The sequence below is a fragment of the Ranitomeya imitator genome, chromosome 2 (assembly GCF_032444005.1).
Source record: "Ranitomeya imitator isolate aRanImi1 chromosome 2, aRanImi1.pri, whole genome shotgun sequence".
Taxonomy (NCBI): domain Eukaryota; kingdom Metazoa; phylum Chordata; class Amphibia; order Anura; family Dendrobatidae; genus Ranitomeya; species Ranitomeya imitator.
Window position 1 is genome coordinate 403,976,409 of NC_091283.1, and position 19,596 is coordinate 403,996,004.

The following is a 19,596-nucleotide window of genomic DNA, read 5'->3' on the forward strand; positions in this document are numbered from 1 at the left end:
TGCGCACTGTGGATGAAGGAACTTCACGATCTCTGGAGATGGCCTTGTAACCTTGAGATTGTTGATATAGTTCAACAATTTTGGTTCTGAAGTCCTCAGACATTTCTGATCTCCTGTTTCTGTTCTCCATTCTTCATGTAGCACACACAGACACACAATGCAAAGATTGAGCCTACTTCTCCCCTTTTTATCTGGTTTCAGGTGTGATTTACATATTGCCCACACCTGTTACTTGCCAGATGTGAGTTTGAACGAGCATCACATGCTTGAAACAAAGTTGTTTACCTACAATTTTGGAAAGTGCCAACAATGTTGTCCGGACCATTTTTGTGTGAAATGATGACCAATTTGCCTTTTTTTTGTGTTGTTCCCATACACACTATTGAAATAAACATGTGTATAACAAAACAAGCGCAATTGAAGTTCCGTAATTTTCTGGCTTTTTATGTACATTACAGGATATTATGGATTTGGCCATGGACATATTTTAGTTGTCGGTCTCCTCGCCCCTTACTGGTGGTCTATCCTGTCGCTTTATCGCTTTACCTTTTATTACACACTACAATAACAAGCTCCAAAACGATCCCCTTTTATTGTTGGCATCCAGATGGCGGATAGTAAAGGTGAGTGTCACTGTGGGGGTGCTGGCGGTGCAGCAGCAGCTTTTTCACGGCCCCTCGCTGGCTGCGTGACAGATTTGCTTTCTCAGGCGAGGATTATTGCTGCGTATTTCTCCGTGTCACGTTTATTGAAATTGTACCGCTGGGTACAGATTATTATTAGTCGGGATCCGATGAGATTAATGAGAGGAGACTACAAACTGTTATTTCTGGAAAGGAGACAGCGCTTAATAATAGAAGCGTGATGGATCACGTCGGGATGTTCATTCATTGTCTGAAGCACAACTTCTAACCTCTGCAGTACCATAGAGCTCAATGAGAAGGTCCCGGCTGCCACCACTAGGGGGAGCTCACTGCATACAGATTTAATACTGAGGGTGATCTGTGTACAGTGAGCTCCCCCTAGTGGTGACCCTTTCTGCAGGGGCGCCAGGGATTTTGTTTTTTATGGAAATTCCATAGACTAGAATAGAAAGAGCCAAGAACATTAGAATTACGCAGCCCACTTGTCCCAAAAGGTAAGTTCTACAGTGGTTTACAGGTTGTCACCCAGCTTTCCTAATGTCCCCAATAGCTCAGCTACTAGATATCCTGTAGGAGGGTGGCATGTCATATAACTAGGGAAGGAACCAGGTTTGGGAAAGCTGTGTGGAATGATGCGTACATTGGAGATCTTATATGGCATGTCATCCAGCTTTCCTGCAACCCTGAATGACAGATTTGTCAGGGATTATTAGAGTATGTATCACATAACTAAGGCATTGCAGTCCGGATCTTGGGGAAGGTAGGTCACAACCAGTATGGCTGCCGATTTCACCCAGCTTTCCTAGTGCGCCGAACGGCCGATCTGCCTTGTCATAGAATCACAACAGTGGATATACGGCATACGTAAAAATGGTTTACAAGTAAGAAGTTTGGAGAAGCTGTCTGACAACCAATGAGAGTGCATTACAGCTTCCACATGGGACGTCACCTAGCTTTTCTAGAGCCCTGCATTACAGATCTGTCTAGTAAAGCGAGAACAGGAGGGGGGGATCTATCAAAAGAGATTTCCCAGTCTGGAGTTTTAGATAATCGGCTGACATCTACAAAAAAAAAACCTTACAGCTTCTGCAGGCGATATAACCCAGCTTTCCTAGACCCCTGAATGGCCAGTCTTTCTAAAAAGGCAAGTAAAACGGGACCTATGACACAACTAAGGAGAGGGCTACCCTTGGGAAAGCCAGCTGGTAATCCGTATATGTGCCTTACGTCTCCTGCAGGGAAGCCACCCAGCTTTCCCAGTAACCTGAATGTCGCACCTGAAATGCAATTAAAGCAGAGACGGCATCACACCATTATGGGGGCTGCCAGACTGAGCCCTCCGGGAGATGTCGCCCAGCTTTCCCAGTGCACTGAATGCCCGATCTTTCTAGTTATACGTGGCGGTGGATTTATGCTATAACTAGGGGCTTGAGAAAGCTGATGGGCAACCAATATGGGAGCGTTACCTTTCCTGCAAGGGTTGTCAGCCAGCTTTCCCAGTGCCCTGAGTGGCAGGTCCAGTGGAGATGTAAGGACACTGGAACAACCAGCGACCATCAATCTGTCCGCAAAGCATCAGTCCAAACCAGAGATAAACCTGCTCCCGACACTCTGATCTCTTTTTATCGTCTTTGCCGTGTGAAGTTTTGCCGCGGGGGTGCCGAGCGTGGAACAGAGCTGTCAAGCTGCCGCCCGCCGGTCCCGCTGGGGTGTCACCACCTCACACCGGGCTAGTAATCACGCCCGAGGCTACCTGAGCAGTCAGTTCATGCATTATCCAGCCCGCGCAGCCGCCTCTGGGGACCCATCGCTCCTGTGTGTCGGAACATTCTTGGCAAGATACTTCCAAAAACATCTCGAAAATTAATTACAGCTGTTCGGATTTATTGAGAATGTGCCCGCTTCTTTCATGCCTTCTGGGTGGCTATTAAGCGGCGGTGGGTCCCGCGGGAGAGGGAGGGGGTGCAGCTAGCTGTTTGTTAGGGAGTCCAGGCACCTGGCCAGGAAGGGGTTAAAGCCGTCCGTCAACCATCTGTTTTTTTTTTTTTTTTCATTTCTTTTTGGGGCAATATTTAGCCTCCCACATCCATTATCAAAAAGAAATAAAAATAAAATGACGTCGGCTGCCAGGAAGGAAAATATCAAAAAGCGGCTGCGAATGCAACTAAGATAAGTGGCGTCACGCCCGGGCTTTGTAATTGGCCATAGGGCGGCTGCGCGCCTCGATATTATCCCCCCACGCCATTAAATCTAATTAAAGGTTATTTTTATATAATTGACGCGCTGTACTGTATGGGATTCATCTGTGTTTACAGCGCCGCCGCTTTTCCCATAGAATAACGCTGGCAGTTTTCTCTTTCCAGGGTGCACCCCGCTCAAGTGTGGGCGAGCGGTGACCGACGCTGTGATCACCCAAGAGGAGGCCAAGAGGATGTGGAGGTAAAGTCCTGCTTTCCTGTATCCTAAAGATCCAGAAAGGAAGACGGCTACTTATTCCTGTAATGATAGGGCTGGGGAACTACAGGGCCCAGCAGGTCCTCCTTTTCCTTCCTCAACCGTGTGGGATTAGTAAAAGGGGGTCACTTACTGTGAGTACAAAGGTAAATCACAACGGACTGGTGACGCCAGATGAATGTAAAGGGCAATATGGCCGACAGTAGTAAGTGGGGTCAATAGATGGGTTGCTCACTCAGTATTTCCCCCGATAAGCGTGCACGCTCCTGCGGCTCAGCCATCGCTCCTGCCCCACCAAATACATGCATGATCACTGAGCATTCCTCTAAGTTGTAATGTAGGGAGTTGTTCTTATGACCCCTCTCACTAGTGACAGTCCTGTCTTAAAATGAAAATTTAAAGGGGTTCTCCACCACTTTGATATTAATGACAGGTCATCAGTTTCAGATCGCTAGGGGGGGGGTCCGACATCAGCTCCAACAACAGTCATCAATATCAAAGTAGTGATGAACCCCTTTAAAAGGTTTTTTTCCATAAACAGCAAATTATCATCTATATACAGGATGGATGATAAATGTTTGGCATCCCAGCTAATCGTGAGCGCCGAATGTGATCGGAGCATTACTGAGCATGTGCGACCGTCACTGCTCTAGACAGTGTATGCAGCAGTGGTCGCACACGCTCAGTTCACACGGGGACTTGGGATCGGTGAAGGTCCCAGCGACCATGTTTTAATAAGAAACATGACAGCCACGTATAATGGGTTTTGTCTGTTATTGCAACTCAGCTGGATTGAAATGACTGGAGCTGAGCTGTAATACCACATACAACCTGTGGACAAGTGTGGCGCTGTAGAATGCCAAAATCTGTTTAATAATGGAGACTTAGACAAGGAAATGCTACTAGTAGAATGACTTAGTGCGTGCCGCGCACTTCGCTTTTATGGAGACGCTTGAATGACAACTTAATCTAAAGGAGACTCCGATAAAATCAGTATATCTGGCTCCTGTTCTGGCAGCGGGGGCCGCCGGCTTCTGTTTCCAGTTATGGATGAAGGCATCTGGGAAATAGTTTCCAACCTTCTGTTTCTTTAGCCTGAAAGATCAGGACCCTGTATATAGACTGAAGCCTGAGCTGTGAGACCCCCCATTGTCCTGGCCTGCACCGTCTCTTGCCACTTCTCAGCTCCCGGTATAACCTTACACCCCGGCTCGCACGGCAGCAGGTCACCGCGGCCCGCCAGCGTCGGCTTCTCCTTCAGATATGATTACGGCCTCTGTGTTTTCTTACAGGATCGCTGAGGCTGGATTGTCCCTCGGAGGCTCTGACGGAGGGGTGAGTATTGGATGTCAGCACGTTTCCCGATCCCCTCTGGCTGTGCAGCAAGGAATCCATACTGTGCTTTCATAGCGGCGTGCGTGTATGGGCCCATCCATCGTAATCCTGGGTAATACACCTCGCATGCTGAGACCGCATTAACACTTACATACCAATCCTCCAAACCGGTGACGAAAGGCTAAAAGTACTAATTTATATACATTTACCAAATCCTTGTCCGAAGTTGTGTGTAGTATTGCAGCTCCGCACTATTTACTGACATGGAGCTGAGCTGCAGTACCAGGCACAACCTGTTGATAAGGGTGGCGCCGTGTTTGGAATAAGGCAAGTATATATGTTTTTTAATCCTGTCTTTCTTTCTTGGTAATTGATAAATTACCTTTACATTTCCACCTGCTACATCGGGAACCTTTGGGCCTTTAGAGAACCCATTTTAATACATGGCCATGTAGACGTAGGGGACTCCATCCACTCCACTCCATTCAATCCTGACCGACGCAAGGTAGAATTCAGGATCGCTGGAATCCCAGCAATCAGATATTTATTCACAAGATGTTTTTTGGGAAAACCTCTTTTAAGAAGTATTCGCCTTTGGACAGTGCCTACTTATAAGGGTCCTTTAACAATGAGCTAATCACAAAGAACCCCGATGATGAGACCTCCGGCGATCAGTTCTGATCTGCCAGTAAACCTGGCTGTGAGTGTTTGATTTCTCTGCAGCACCACCGCTGGAGAAATGAGGTATTACATAAGTTCCATTCAAATCAAGGGGCTGTGTAAGGCTGGAGACAGGACAGGTCCTCCGACGAGAGAAACAGGCGTGTGATAATGGGTTTTCTAAACTGGTCAGCCCCTTTAATGGATTGTCCAGGAGGAGACACTTCTTCACAGCTAAAAGGGAGCAGCACCAATATGAATGATGTGCACAGATCATATTTATCTGGTGAATTACTGGATTAGCATTAACTAAACAAATTAGAATGGTACCTACCACGGGCATCTTGGGCATGGAGCTTTTACTCCATACCGACGCCATCTTTGTGATGCAAGTGAATGGCAACTTGGGTAATTATGAGCTGCAGTACCTGACACTGGCCATAGACTACAGTGGCGCTATATCTCGGAGAAAAATAAACAGTTCCTTTTTTTTTCTATTAAACAACCCTCATTTTTGTTCTCCATTCTTCCACATTACAGAGCGACAGTCACATCATGCGAGATGACATCCGCCTCTCCCAGCGTTATCCTGTGCCTCTAGGGTTAATCAGACTGCTGTGAGCCTGTCATAACATTTCCGGAATCTCCACCGCAGGAGCTTCTCAGTACGGGTAGCACGATGGGCAGCTTTGACATTGCAGTGACAGCCACACAGCAGCGGACATGCCTCATACCAGGAGTCAGGGAAGCTCAGAAATACATGTGGCCCCACCAGTGTTATCATCACATAGGATTTTTTTTTGTTATTATCTATTTATATAATCCCTATAAATAAGTATTGTCATATATTTCCTGTAAAAACAAGCAATTTTGCAATTTACTGCTTGATAAAATTGAGAAATTCTTGAGATATTAACACTTTTGTTTACAGCCTGTTGCCTAGGACACAGACCACCGATGCTGTCTAACCGGCAAGCACCGTGCTGCAGTTGGCCGGGATAAGGTGTTAACTTGCACAATCCAGAGATTCTGGAGAGCTTGAAAGCAGCTCTCACAAGCTCGATAGAAAAGAGCTTGTAAGCACTGCGCATGCTCTGCTGTCTTGAAATGGTGGTCAGTCTCCAAGGCAACGAGCTGTAAACAAAAGTGACGTGTTAATACCTCAATAACAGCTGAAAATTTTAATAAATATTGAATTGCTTGTTTTTACAAGTACTATCTGACAGTGAACGTGGGAATAACCCTTTAAAGTGAACAATGCCTTTAAGGGATGAGATAGATGACTTCCCCTTTAAGTCATTAATTCTTACACTTTCTCTTCCTGGCGTTAAAGACTGCTTGTTCTCCAGATCTGGTCTCAGATATTGATCACGAGCTCGGCCGGTATAAATCAGCGCTCGTTCCTTTTTGACAATTCTTTAGCGAGCTCCTCTCCTCCCATCATCACTATTGACCTCTTCTGCTTCGCCTCATTTATCCATCTGTCAGCTTCCTATTATAGTTTGTTTTTGCTCCCCTTCCCAACATTTTGAAGAAGCTTTGGGAAAGTATGTCCGCTGCGTCTCACGATCTCCTTTTCCAAGATTTATAAATGGAAACTTTTTGTGCCGAGGGCAGAGCACGTCCCTACTGCTCTTCAGACCCACAAAGCTTAGATATATTTGCACCATCCTATGGCCAATAGTGTTTCCTATGTTGGTGCACTGTACCTTTATTTATTTATTATTTTTTTCTTATATAGTACTATCATATTCCATAGCGCTTTACAGACCTTATCATCGCTGTCCCCAATGGGACTCACAATCTAAATTCAGTATGTCTTGAGTGTGGGAGGAAACCAGAGTACCAGAAGGAAACCCACACAAAGACGAGGAGCACTATGCTTTTAGCTCCTCTGCTATTTGATCTTTGCCCCCCTCCTTGCCTTTAACTCAATACCTCTGTCTCCTCTTCAGTCTGTGCCTCTGTTACCTCTGCCCTTCAGACTATACCTCTGTCTCTGCTGCCTTTCAGACTATACCTCTGTATCTGCTGCCCTTCAGTCTATACCTGTCTACCCTGACCTACGGTCTGTACCTCTGTCTCCTCTGCTCTTCAGTCTCTCACTGCCTTCCTCTCTCCATTATTATCTCCCTCAGCTTTCCCTCTGTTTTTGTCTCTCCTACCTTTCCTTGTAGGTATTTATCTCCTTACCTTTTTCTTTGTCTTTGCCCTCATTTGTTTCTCTCTAGACCTTTGTCTCCACTTCCTTTGTAATTGTCTTTCCTACCTGTCTCTTTAGGTCTTTGTATCGCCTGCCACTGTTTCCCTTGCCTTCCTCTATTTACAACTGCTGCTACTACCTTCTATCTCCCCTGCCTTCCTCTATATACTACTGCTGCTCCTACCTTCTGCCTCCCTGCCTTCCTCTATATACTACTGCAGCTCCTACCTTCTGTCTCCATGCCTTCCTCTATATACTACTGCCTCTCCTGCCTTCTGTGTCCCCTGCCTTCCTCTATATACTACTGCCTCTCCTACTTTCTGTCTCCCCTGCCTTCCCCTATATACTACTGCCGCTCCTACCTTCTGTCTCCCTGCCTTCCTCTATATACTACTGCCTCTCCTACCTTCTGTCTCCCCTGCCTTCCTCTACATACTACTGCCTCTCCTACCTTCTGTCTCCCCTGCCTTCCTCTATATACTACTGCCTCTCCTACCTTTGTCTCCCCTGCTTTCCTCTATATACTACTGCTGCTCCTACCTTCTGTCTCCCTGCCTTCCTCTATATACTACTGCCTCTCCTACCTTCTGTCTCCCCTGCCTTCCTCTATATACTACTGCCGCTCCTACCTTCTGTCTCCCTGCCTTCCCCTATATACTACTGCCTCTCCTACCTTATGTCTCCCCTGCCTTCTTCTACATACCTCTGCAGCTCCTACCTTCTGTCTCCCTGCCTTCCTCTATATACTACTGCTGCTCCTACCTTCTGTCTCCCTGCCTTCCTCTATATACTACTGCCTCTCCTACCTTCTGTCTCCCCTGCTTTCCTCTATATACTACTGCAGCTCCTACCTTCTGTCTCCCTGCCTTCCTCTATATACTACTGCTGCTCCTACCTTCTGTCTTCCCTGCCTTCCTCTATATACTACTGCTGCTCCTACCTTCTGTCTTCACTGCCTTCCTCTCTATACTACTGCTGCTCCTACCTTCTGTCTCCAGTGCCTTCCTCTATATACTGCTGCGCTCCTACCTTCTGCCTCCCCTGCCTTCCTCTATATACTACTACCGCTCCTACCTTCTGTCTCCCTGCCTTCCTCTATATACTACTGCCGCTCCTACCTTCTGTCTCGCTGCCTTCCTCTATATACTACTGCTGCTCCTACCTTCTGTCTCCCTGCCTTCCCTATATACTACTGCTGCTCCTACCTTCTGTCTCCCTGCCTTCTTCTATATACTACTGCCGCTCCTACTTTCTGTCTCCCTGCCTTCCCCTGTATCAGCGGTCCCCAACCTTTTTGACCTTGAGAGCCACATTCAGCACTGAGAGAGGGTCGCGAGCCACATTAAGCTCTGAGAGGTGGTCGCGAGCAGCATTCTGCTTCTGTTCCCCTCATAGTCGTGTAAACCAAAGCCACCATTACGGGTATAATGATAACCGAAGCTTTTCCACAGAAATTACTCCAAAGCAGTACACTGAGATCCAGGGGTTCCCTGTTATGACGTGGTGGTCAGGACAATAATGGACCTGGTGGTTAAGAGCACACAGAATGACCTGATAGTTACTAATAATATAGGACGAGCTCTGAGACGTGGAAACTCTGCTGACCGCAATCCCTAATCCTATCACACACACTAGAAATAGCTGTGGAGCGCTCCTGACGCTCCCTAGGCGCCTCGTCACAGCCTAAGGAACTAGCTAGCCCTAAAGATAGAAAAATAAAGCCTACCTTGCCTCAGAGAAATTCCCCAAAGGAACAGGCAGCCCCCACATATAATGACTGTGAGTAAAGATGAAAATTACAAACACAGAGATGAAATAGATTTAGCAAAGTGAGGCCCGACTTACTGAACAGACAGAAGATAGGAAAGGCAGCTTTGCGGTCAGCACAAAAAACTACAAAAAGACCACGCAGAGGGCGCAAAAAGACCCTCCGCACCGACTCACGGTGCGGAGGAGCTCCCTCTGCGTCCCAGAGCTTCCAGCAAGCAAGAAAACAATCAAAATAGCAAGCTGGACAGAAAAATAGCAAACCAGAGAAAAACAAGCAGTAACTTAGCTTCTGCTGGGAAGACAGGTCACAAGAACGATCCAGGAGTAAACTAGACCAATACTGGAACATTGACAGGTGGCATGGAGCAAAGATCTAAGTGGAGTTAAATAGAGCAGCCAGCTAACGCATTAACCTCGTCACCTGTGGAAGGAACCTCAGAAGCCGCAGCCCCACTCACAACCACCAGAGGAAGCCCATGGACAGAACCAGCCGAAGTACCATTCATGACCACAGGAGGGAGCTTGACAACAGAATTCTCAACAGTACCCCCCCCCTTGAGGAGGGGTCACCGAACCCTCACCAGAGCCCCCAGGCCGACCAGGACGAGCCAAATGAAAGGCACGAACCAGATCGGCAGCATGAACATCGGAGGCAAAGACCCAGGAATTATCTTCCTGACCATAACCCTTCCACTTGACCAGGTACTGGAGTTTCCGTCTCGAAATACGAGAATCCAAAATCTTCTCCACCACATACTCCAACTCCCCCTCAACCAACACCGGGGCAGGAGGATCAACGGATGGAACCACAGGCGCCACGTATCTCCGCAACAATGACTTATGGAATACATTATGGATGGCAAAAGAAGCTGGAAGGGTCAAACGAAATGACACAGGATTGAGAACCTCAGAAATCTTGTACGGACCAATGAAACGAGGCTTAAACTTAGGAGAGGAAACCTTCATAGGAACATAACGAGACGACAACCAAACCAAATCCCCAACACGAAGTCGGGGACCCACACAGCGCCGGCGGTTAGCGAAACGTTGAGCCTTCTCCTGGGACAATGTCAAATTGTCCACCACATGAGTCCAAATCTGCTGCAACCTATCCACCACAGTATCTACACCAGGACAGTCCGAAGACTCAACCTGCCCTGAAGAGAAACGAGGATGGAAACCAGAATTGCAGAAAAACGGCGAAACCAAAGTAGCCGAGCTGGCCCGATTATTAAGGGCGAACTCCGCCAAAGGAAAAAGGACACCCAATCATCCTGATCAGCAGAAACAAAGCATCTCAGATATGTTTCCAAAGTCTGATTAGTTCGTTCGGTTTGGCCATTTGTCTGAGGATGGAAAGCCGAGGAAAAAGACAAATCAATGCCCATCCTAGCACAAAAGGCTCGCCAAAACCTCGAAACAAACTGGGAACCTCTATCCGAAACGATGTTCTCCGGAATGCCATGTAAACGAACCACATGCTGGAAAAACAATGGCACCAAATCAGAGGAGGAAGGCAATTTAGACAAGGGTACCAAATGGACCATCTTAGAGAAGCGATCACAAACCACCCAAATGACCGACATCTTTTGAGAGACAGGGAGATCCGAAATAAAATCCATAGAGATATGCGTCCAGGGCCTCTTCGGGACCGGCAAGGGCAAAAGCAACCCACTGGCACGAGAACAGCAGGGCTTAGCCCGAGCACAAGTCCCACAGGACTGCACAAAAGAACGCACATCCCGCGACAAAGACGGCCACCAAAAGGATCTAGCCACCAAATCTCTGGTACCAAAGATTCCCGGATGACCAGCCAACACTGAACAATGAACCTCAGAGATAACTTTACTAGTCCATTTATCAGGGACAAACAGTTTCTCTGCTGGGCAACGGTCAGGTCTATCAGCCTGAAATTTTTGCAGCACCCGCCGCAAATCAGGGGAGATGGCAGACAAAATTACCCCCTCTTTGAGAATACCCGCCGGCTCAGGAACACCCGGAGAGTCGGGCACAAAACTCCTTGACAGGGCATCAGCCTTCACATTCTTAGAGCCTGGAAGGCACGAAACCACAAAATCAAAACGGGAGAAAAATAGCGACCAATGAGCCTGTCTAGGATTCAACCGTTTGGCAGACTCGAGATAAGTCAAATTCTTGTGATCCGTCAAGACCACCACGCGATGCTTGGCTCCTTCAAACCAATAACGCCACTCCTCGAATGCCCACTTCATGGCCAACAACTCTCGATTGCCAACATCATAATTGCGCTCAGCAGGCGAAAACTTTCTAGAAAAGAAGGCACATGGTTTCATCACCGAGCCATCAGAACTTCTTTGCGACAAAACAGCCCCTGCTCCAATCTCAGAAGCATCAACCTCGACCTGAAACGGAAGCGAAACATCTGGCTGGCACAACACAGGGGCAGAAGAAAAACGACGCTTCAACTCCTGAAAAGCTTCCACAGCCGCAGAAGACCAATTGACCACATCAGCACCCTTCTTAGTCAAATCAGTCAACGGTTTAGCAACACTAGAAAAATTACTGATGAAGCGACGATAAAAATTAGCAAAGCTCAGGAACTTTTGCAGACTCTTCACAGATGTCGGCTGAGTCCAATCATAAATGGCCTGGACTTTAACAGGGTCCATCTCGATAGTAGAAGGGGAAAAAATTAAACCCAAAAATGAAACCTTCTGAACTCCAAAGAGACACTTTGACCCCTTCACAAACAAAGAATTCGCACGAAGGACCTGGAACACCATTCTGACCTGCTTCACGTGAGACTCCCAATCATCCGAGAAGACCAAAATATCATCCAAATATACAATCAGGAATTTATCCAGGTACTCTCGGAAGATGTCATGCATAAAGGACTGAAATACTGATGGAGCATTGGAAAGCCCGAATGGCATAACCAGGTACTCAAAATGGCCCTCGGGCGTATTAAATGCTGTTTTCCATTCATCGCCCTGTTTAATACGCACAAGATTATACGCACCACGAAGATCTATCTTGGTGAACCAACTAGCCCCCTTAATCCGAGCAAATAAATCAGACAGCAGCGGCAAAGGGTACTGAAATTTGACTGTGATCTTATTAAGAAGGCGGTAATCAATACAAGGTCTCAAAGAACCATCCTTCTTGGCCACAAAAAAGAACCCTGCTCCCAATGGTGACGACGACGGGCGAATATGACCCTTCTCCAAGGATTCCATTACATAACTCCGCATAGCGGCGTGCTCTGGCACAGATAAATTGAACAGTCGGCCCTTAGGAAACTTACTACCAGGAATCAAATCGATAGCACAATCGCAATCCCTATGAGGAGGTAGGGCACTGGATTTGGGCTCATCAAATACATCCCGGTAATCCGACAAAAACTCCGGGACTTCAGAAGGGGTGGATGACGAAATAGACAAAAATGGAACATCACCATGTACTCCCTGACAACCCCAGCTGGACACAGACATAGATTTCCAATCCAATACTGGATTATGACCTGTAGCCATGGCAACCCCAAAACGACCATATCATGCAGATTATGCAACACCAAAAAGCGAATATCCTCCTGATGTGCAGGAGCCATGCACATGGTCAATTGATTCCAGTACTGAGGCTTATTCTTGGCCAAAGGCGTAGCATCAATTCCTCTTAATGGAATAGGATACTGCAAGGGCTCCAAGAAAAAACCACAAACTCCAAGTCCATCAAATTCAGGGCAGCGCCTGAATCCACAAATGCCATAACAGAATAGGATGACAAAGAGCAGATCAGAGTAACGGACAAAAGAAATTTCGACTGTACCGTACCAATGGTGGCAGACCTAGCGAACCGCTTAGTGCGCTTAGGACAATCGGAGATAGCATGAGTGGAATCACCACAGTAAAAACACAGCCCATTCCGACGTCTGTGTTCTTGCCGTTCAGCTATGGTTAAAGTCCTATCACATTGCATAGGCTCAGGTCTATGCTCAGATAATACCGCCAAATGGTGCACAGCTTTACGCTCACGTAAGCGTCGATCGATCTGAATGGCCAAAGACATAGACTCATTCAGACCAGCAGGCATGGGAAATCCCACCATGACATCCTTAAGGGCTTCAGAGAGACCCTTTCTGAAAATTGCTGCCAGGGCACATTCCACTGAGTGAGTACAGACCACTTCCTAAACTTCTGACAATATATCTCTACCTCATCCTGACCCTGACACAGAGCCAGCAAGATTTTCTCTGCCTGATCCACTGAATTTGGTTCATCATAAAGCAATCCGAGCGCCAGAAGAAACGCATCAACATCACGCAATGCCGGATCTCCTGGCACAAGGGAAAATGCCCAGTCTTGAGGGTCGCCACGTAACAAAGAAATAATGATTTTCACTTGTTGAACAGGGTCACCTGAGGAGCAAGGTTTCAAAGCAAGAAACAATTTACAATTATTTTTGAAATTCAGAAACTTAGATCTATCCCAAAAAAACAAATCAGGAATAGGAATCCTAGGCTCTAACATTGGATTCTGAACCACAAAATCTTGAATGTTTTGTACCCTTGCAGTGAGATTATCCATACAAGAGGACAGACCTTGAATGTCCATATCTACACCTGTATCCTGAACCACTCAGAGGTAAAGGGGAAAAGAGAGACAAAACACACTGCAAAGAAAAAAAAGTGGTCTCAGAACTTCTCTTATCCCTCTATTGAGATGCATTAGTACTTTGGGCCACCTGTACTGTTATGACCTGGTGGTCAGGACAATAATGGACCTGGTGGTTAAGAGCACACAGAATGACCTGATAGTTACTAATAATATAGGACGAGCTCTGAGACGTGGGAACTCTGCTGACCGCAATCCCTAATCCTATCACACACACTAGAAATAGCCGTGGAGCGCTCCTGACGCTCCCTAGGCGCCTCGTCACAGCCTAAGGAACTAGCTAGCCCTAAAGATAGAAAAATAAAGCCTACCTTGCCTCAGAGAAATTCCCCAAAGGAACAGGCAGCCCCCCACATATAATGACTGTGAGTAAAGATGAAAATTACAAACACAGAGATGAAATAAATTTAGCAAAGTGAGGCCCGACTTACTGAACAGACAGAGGATAGGAAAGGCAGCTTTGCGGTCAGCACAAAAAACTACAAAAAGACCACGCAGAGGGCGCAAAAAGACCCTCCGCACCGACTCACTGTCTCCCAGAGCTTCCAGCAAGCAAGAAAACAATCAAAATAGCAAGCTGGACAGAAAAATAGCAAACCAGAGAAAAACAAGCAGTAACTTAGCTTCTGCTGGGAAGACAGGTCACAAGAACGATCCAGGAGTGAACTAGACCAATTCTGGAACATTGACAGGTGGCATGGAGCAAAGATCTAAGTGGAGTTAAATAGAGCAGCCAGCTAACGCATTAACCTCGTCACCTGTGGAAGGAGCCTCAGAAGCCGCAGCCCCACTCACAACCACCAGAGGAAGCCCATGGACAGAACCAGCCGAAGTACCATTCATGACCACAGGAGGGAGCTTGACAACGGAATTCACAACAGTTCCCACAATGCCCCAATTCAGTATTATCCCAATAAAGGACTCCTAACACGCTGTTGCATCCAGCTTTAAGAACCTCCTCTAATAGGTAGTATCATCCTCCAGTGTACCATACCTAAAACATCTCTAAACCCCTAAGACGTGTATATGTGCATCCAGATCTGATCTTCTGTGCTGGGCTACTCAAAAATTCACAATTTTGAGATGTACTCTTCATACCTGTTTGCTAGACCTGGAGCTAATGCACCAAGCTGGCAGACAGTCGCGAGCCACAATTCCTGGGACCGCGAGCCACATGTGGCTCCCGAGCTACAGGTTGGGGACCCCTGCCCTATATACTACTGCTGCTCCTACTTTCTGTCTCCCTTGTCTTCCCCTATATACTACTGCTGCTCCTACCTTCTGTCTCCCTGTCTTCCCCTATATACTACTGCCGCTCCTACCTTCTGTCTCCCTGCCTTCCTCTATATACTACTGCTGCTCCTACCTTCTGTCTTCCTGCCTTCCTCTATATACTACTGCTGCTCCTACCTTCTATCTCGCTGACTTCCCTATATACTACTGCTGCTCCTACCTTCCGTCTCCCTGCCTTCCTCTATATACTACTGCTGCTCCTACCTTCTGTCTTCCCTGCCTTCCTCTATATACTATTACTGCTCCTACCTTCTGTCTTCCCTGCCTTCCTCTATATACTACTGCCGCTCCAACCTTCTGTCTCCCTGCCTTCCTCTATATACTACTACTGCTCCTACCTTCTGTCTTCCCTGCCTTCCTCTATATACTACTGCTGCTCCTACCTTCTATCTCCCCTGCCTTCCTCTATATACTACTGCCGCTCCTACCTTCTGTCTTCCCTGCCTTCCTCTATATACTACTACTGCTCCTACCTTCTGTCTTCCCTGCCTTCCTCTATATACTACTGCCGCTCCTACCTTCTGTCTCCCTGCCTTCCTCTATATACTACAACTGCTCCTACCTTCTGTCTTCCCTGCCTTCCTCTATATACTACTGCCGCTCCTACCTTCTGTCTCCCTGCCTTCCTCTATACACTACTGCCTCTCCTACCTTCTGTCTTCCCTGCCTTCCTCTATATACTACTGCCGCTCCTACCTTCTGTCTCCCTGCCTTCCTCTATACACTACTGCCTCTCCTACCTTCTGTCTCCCTGCCTTCCCCTATATACAACTGCCTCTCCTACCTGCTGTCTCCCTGCCTTCCCCTATATACTACTGCCGCTCCTACATTCTGTCTCCATGCCTTCCTCTATATACTACTGCCTCTCCTACCTTCTGTCTCCCTGCCTTTCTCTATATACTACTGCGTCTCCTACCTTCTGTCTCCAGTGCCTTCCTCTATATACTACTGCGTCTCCTACCTTCTGTCTCCCTGCTTTCCTCTATATACTACTGCCTCTCCCACCTTCTGTCTCCCTGCTTTCCTCTATATACTACTGCAGATCTTACCTTCTGTCTCCCTGTCTTCCTCTATATACTACTGCCTCTCCCACCTTCTGTCTCTCTGCTTTCCTCTATATACTACTGCAGCTCCTACCTTCTGTCTCCCTGCCTTCCTCTATATACTACTGCAGCTCCTACCTTCTGTCTCCCTGCCTTTCTCTATATACTACTGCGTCTCCTACATTCTGTCTCCCTGCCTTCCTCTATATACTACTGCTGCTCCTACCTTCTGTCTCCCTGCCTTCCTCTATATACTACTGCAGCTCCTACCTTCTGTCTCCCTGCCTTCCTCTATATACTACTGCAGCTCCTACCTTCTGTCTCCCTGCCTTCCTCTATATACTACTGCCTCTCCTACCTTCTGTCTCCCTGCCTTCCTCTATATACTACTGCCTCTCCTACCTTCTGTCTCCCTGCCTTCCTCTATATACTACTGCCTCTCCTACCTTCTGTCTCCCTGCCTTCCTCTATATACTTCTGTCTCCCCTGCCTTCTGTCTCCCTGCCTTCCTCTATATACTACTGCCTCTCCTACCTTCTGTCTCCCTGCCTTCCTCTATATACTACTGCCTCTCCTACCTTCTGTCTCCCTGCCTTCCTCTATATACTACTGCCTCTCCTACCTTCTGTCTCCCTGCCTTCCTCTATATACTTCTGTCTCCCCTGCCTTCCTCTATATACTTCTGTCTCCCTGCCTTCCTCTATATACTACTGCCTCTCCTACCTTCTGTCTCCCTGCCTTCCTCTATATACTACTGCCTCTCCTACCTTCTGTCTCCCTGCCTTCCTCTATATACTTCTGTCTCCCCTGCCTTCCTCTATATACTTCTGTCTCCCTGCCTTCCTCTATATACTACTGCCTCTCCTACCTTCTGTCTCCCTGCCTTCCTCTATATACTTCTGTCTCCCCTGCCTTCCTCTATATACTTCTGTCTCCCTGCCTTCCTCTATATACTACTGCCTCTCCTACCTTCTGTCTCCCTGCCTTCCTCTATATACTTCTGTCTCCCCTGCCTTCCTCTATATACTTCTGTCTCCCTGCCTTCCTCTATATACTACTGCTGCTCCTACTTTCTGTCTCCTCTACATATTTCCCTTTCCAGGACAGGCATTCAGAATATTGGATTCTACTACATATTTGTAAAATGGAATTTATTTTGAACTAATAATGCAGGGCTTTTAGGGTAGACCCGAGTATTGGCAGTTCTGAAATCTCAGTACATACAGTATGTGTCAGTGCAACCAGACTAAGATCTATTCCATCCAATCCACCAATGGCTTATTTTGTGTTGTGCTGTATTTCCAGTTTTTTCAGATCATCTGATGGAATTTTCTGTACTTTTCAATCTGTGTTTTTAGTATTTTTTTTTCTGTAAACCAGTATTTTACTCGCGAGATATAATTTTCTGCCTACGGAATGAGACGCTTCACCTCAGCTCATATCCGACACGTTAAGTACGGAAAGTTTGGCTCCTGACCTGAGCAGCTGCCGCAGTGGGCAATCAGGCTGCGCCATTTCCCAGAAGCCTGTGCTATGACAGCGCGAGGCGGTAGAGAATCCAGCAGTTAGCGGTCGGTATGTAACGTACAATCTTCTCCCTCTGTGTTTTCCAGGCGTCTATTCTAGACCTGCACTCGGGAGCGCTGTCAATGGGGAAGAATTTTGTTAATATGTATCGGTGAGTCCTCACAGCCGGCATTCATTTTCTGAATTTCTCTTGCCTTTCTTCTCTCGCCCACTCCTTTCACATTCCCACCGCTTTCTATTGTTACACCGCTACGCCATTTAATTCAGAATCTTGGCTTGTTCCTAGCACCCTTCCTCCCTTTCGAGTGTTTTCTAACATTTATAATTTACTTGTATCTATCTATAATAGGGTTGCATAAGTGTTAACACCCTTGATGAATCGGATGCCTGAATGCTCACATTAATTCAAAAGGTGCTTTAAAAAAGTACTAACAAATCAGTATTATTTCAGAGGTATGCATACTTATGCAACCTCATTACATAGTTATACAGACTGACAAAAGTCATACATGTGTGTGTATACATAAATGCATACATAAGAAGCATGAGCGAGTACACCCAAACAGATTTGTCAGAACACCTTTGAGTTTCGTTACAGAATCAAATTTTTTTATTTTTCTATGGGACACCATACTTCAAAACACTTCCGCAAATTTGGACCATTTATTGCAAACAACATTTCTTCTTTTGTATATTCCCCCCAATACAAATTCCAAGCAAATTGATTCAAGACCATGTTGCAAAAATTAGTACACCCCAGTGAAAGTCTTAGGAGCAAAGCTAAAGTTTAGATACCAAAATACTAATTAACAAGAATTCAACCACAGGTAAATCTAATTATTAATTACGCAGGAATCCAGTAGACGGGTGACTATAAAAGCAATGTCAGCAATGGCAACACATGGAAGAGAAGTGTCACAAGACCTGAAAAGGAAAATCATTTCTTTACTAGACTACATGAACATCAGTAAAGATTTACTTATCAGTCAGATACTGGATCGAAAGTGTTTACAGAAATTTATCAAAGATGGAACTGCAACCATCTCACAGAGACGTCCAGGTCGACCACGGAAGTTATCACCTAAACAGGAGTGTTGTCTGATGAGAAGGGTTGAAGAAAATAGCATGCAAAATACTAATTAACAAGAATTCAACCCCAGTGATGTCTAATTATTCATTACACAGGCGTCCAGCAGAGAGGTGACTGTAAAAGAGTGTTGCTTTATTAAACCCTTCCCTTTTCATGCTGTCAGCAATGGCACCACATGGAAGAGAAATGTCATAAGACACGAGAAAGAAAATAATTTCTTTACACAAGAAAGGTGAAGGTTAGAAAAAGATCAGTAAAGATTTACCTATCAGTTAGTTACTGGAGCAAAAGTGTTACAGAAGTGTAACAAAGATGAAACTGCAACCATCTCACAGAGATGTCCGGGCCAACAATGGAAGGTACCACCTAAACAGAAGCATGTTCTGATGAGAAAGGATGAAGGAAATAGCCTGCAGCTAAAGATGTAGAAAGTAAAAGGTGAATGTTTCCGGTGACACAATACGGTGTACACTGCAGAGGAATTCATTGCAGTCCCTTTATGTTGCATTTACAACCGCTCTGCAGTGATTTATTACCAATTATGCACCGTAATACCCTGCATGACTGAATGTGGCCGAGACACAGAAGATAGATTGTGCAGTTCACCTGGAAAGTGACCTGGCCAGCTGCAGAATCCGTCATCTTCCCATTAAAAATTCACAGTATCAACTTCTCATGCCCGACCCTCGCCTTACTCTCCTGCCATATATCTTAAGATGACATCAGAGAATGGTGATGCTTAAGAATTTACTAAACTTACCGTAATTTCTTCAAGATCTCTGCTTGCTTTCCTTTCACTGACAGCAAGCAGGGATATTAAAATAAGGCTTTAGAAGTGAAGGAAAAAAAAACATTAATTCGCCGACTATGGGGGAAATGAGTAATCGGGATTCTCAACACTAAATTATGTGTATCAAATATTATGTCA

At 46.2% G+C, this 19,596-nt stretch overlaps 1 protein-coding gene across 1 annotated transcript in view; it reads left to right on the forward strand.

The window, feature by feature from the left end:
* The window catches only part of OGFOD3 (2-oxoglutarate and iron dependent oxygenase domain containing 3), an 86,448-nt gene that overhangs the window by 27,105 nt on the left and 39,747 nt on the right, over positions 1 to 19,596 (forward strand). Inside the window, exons 3-5 of the mRNA XM_069750669.1 lie at positions 3,008 to 3,083; positions 4,391 to 4,433; positions 17,665 to 17,729. Of these exons, the coding sequence (XP_069606770.1) occupies positions 3,008 to 3,083; positions 4,391 to 4,433; positions 17,665 to 17,729 (184 nt within the window). The remainder of the gene's footprint in view (positions 1 to 3,007; positions 3,084 to 4,390; positions 4,434 to 17,664; positions 17,730 to 19,596) is intronic.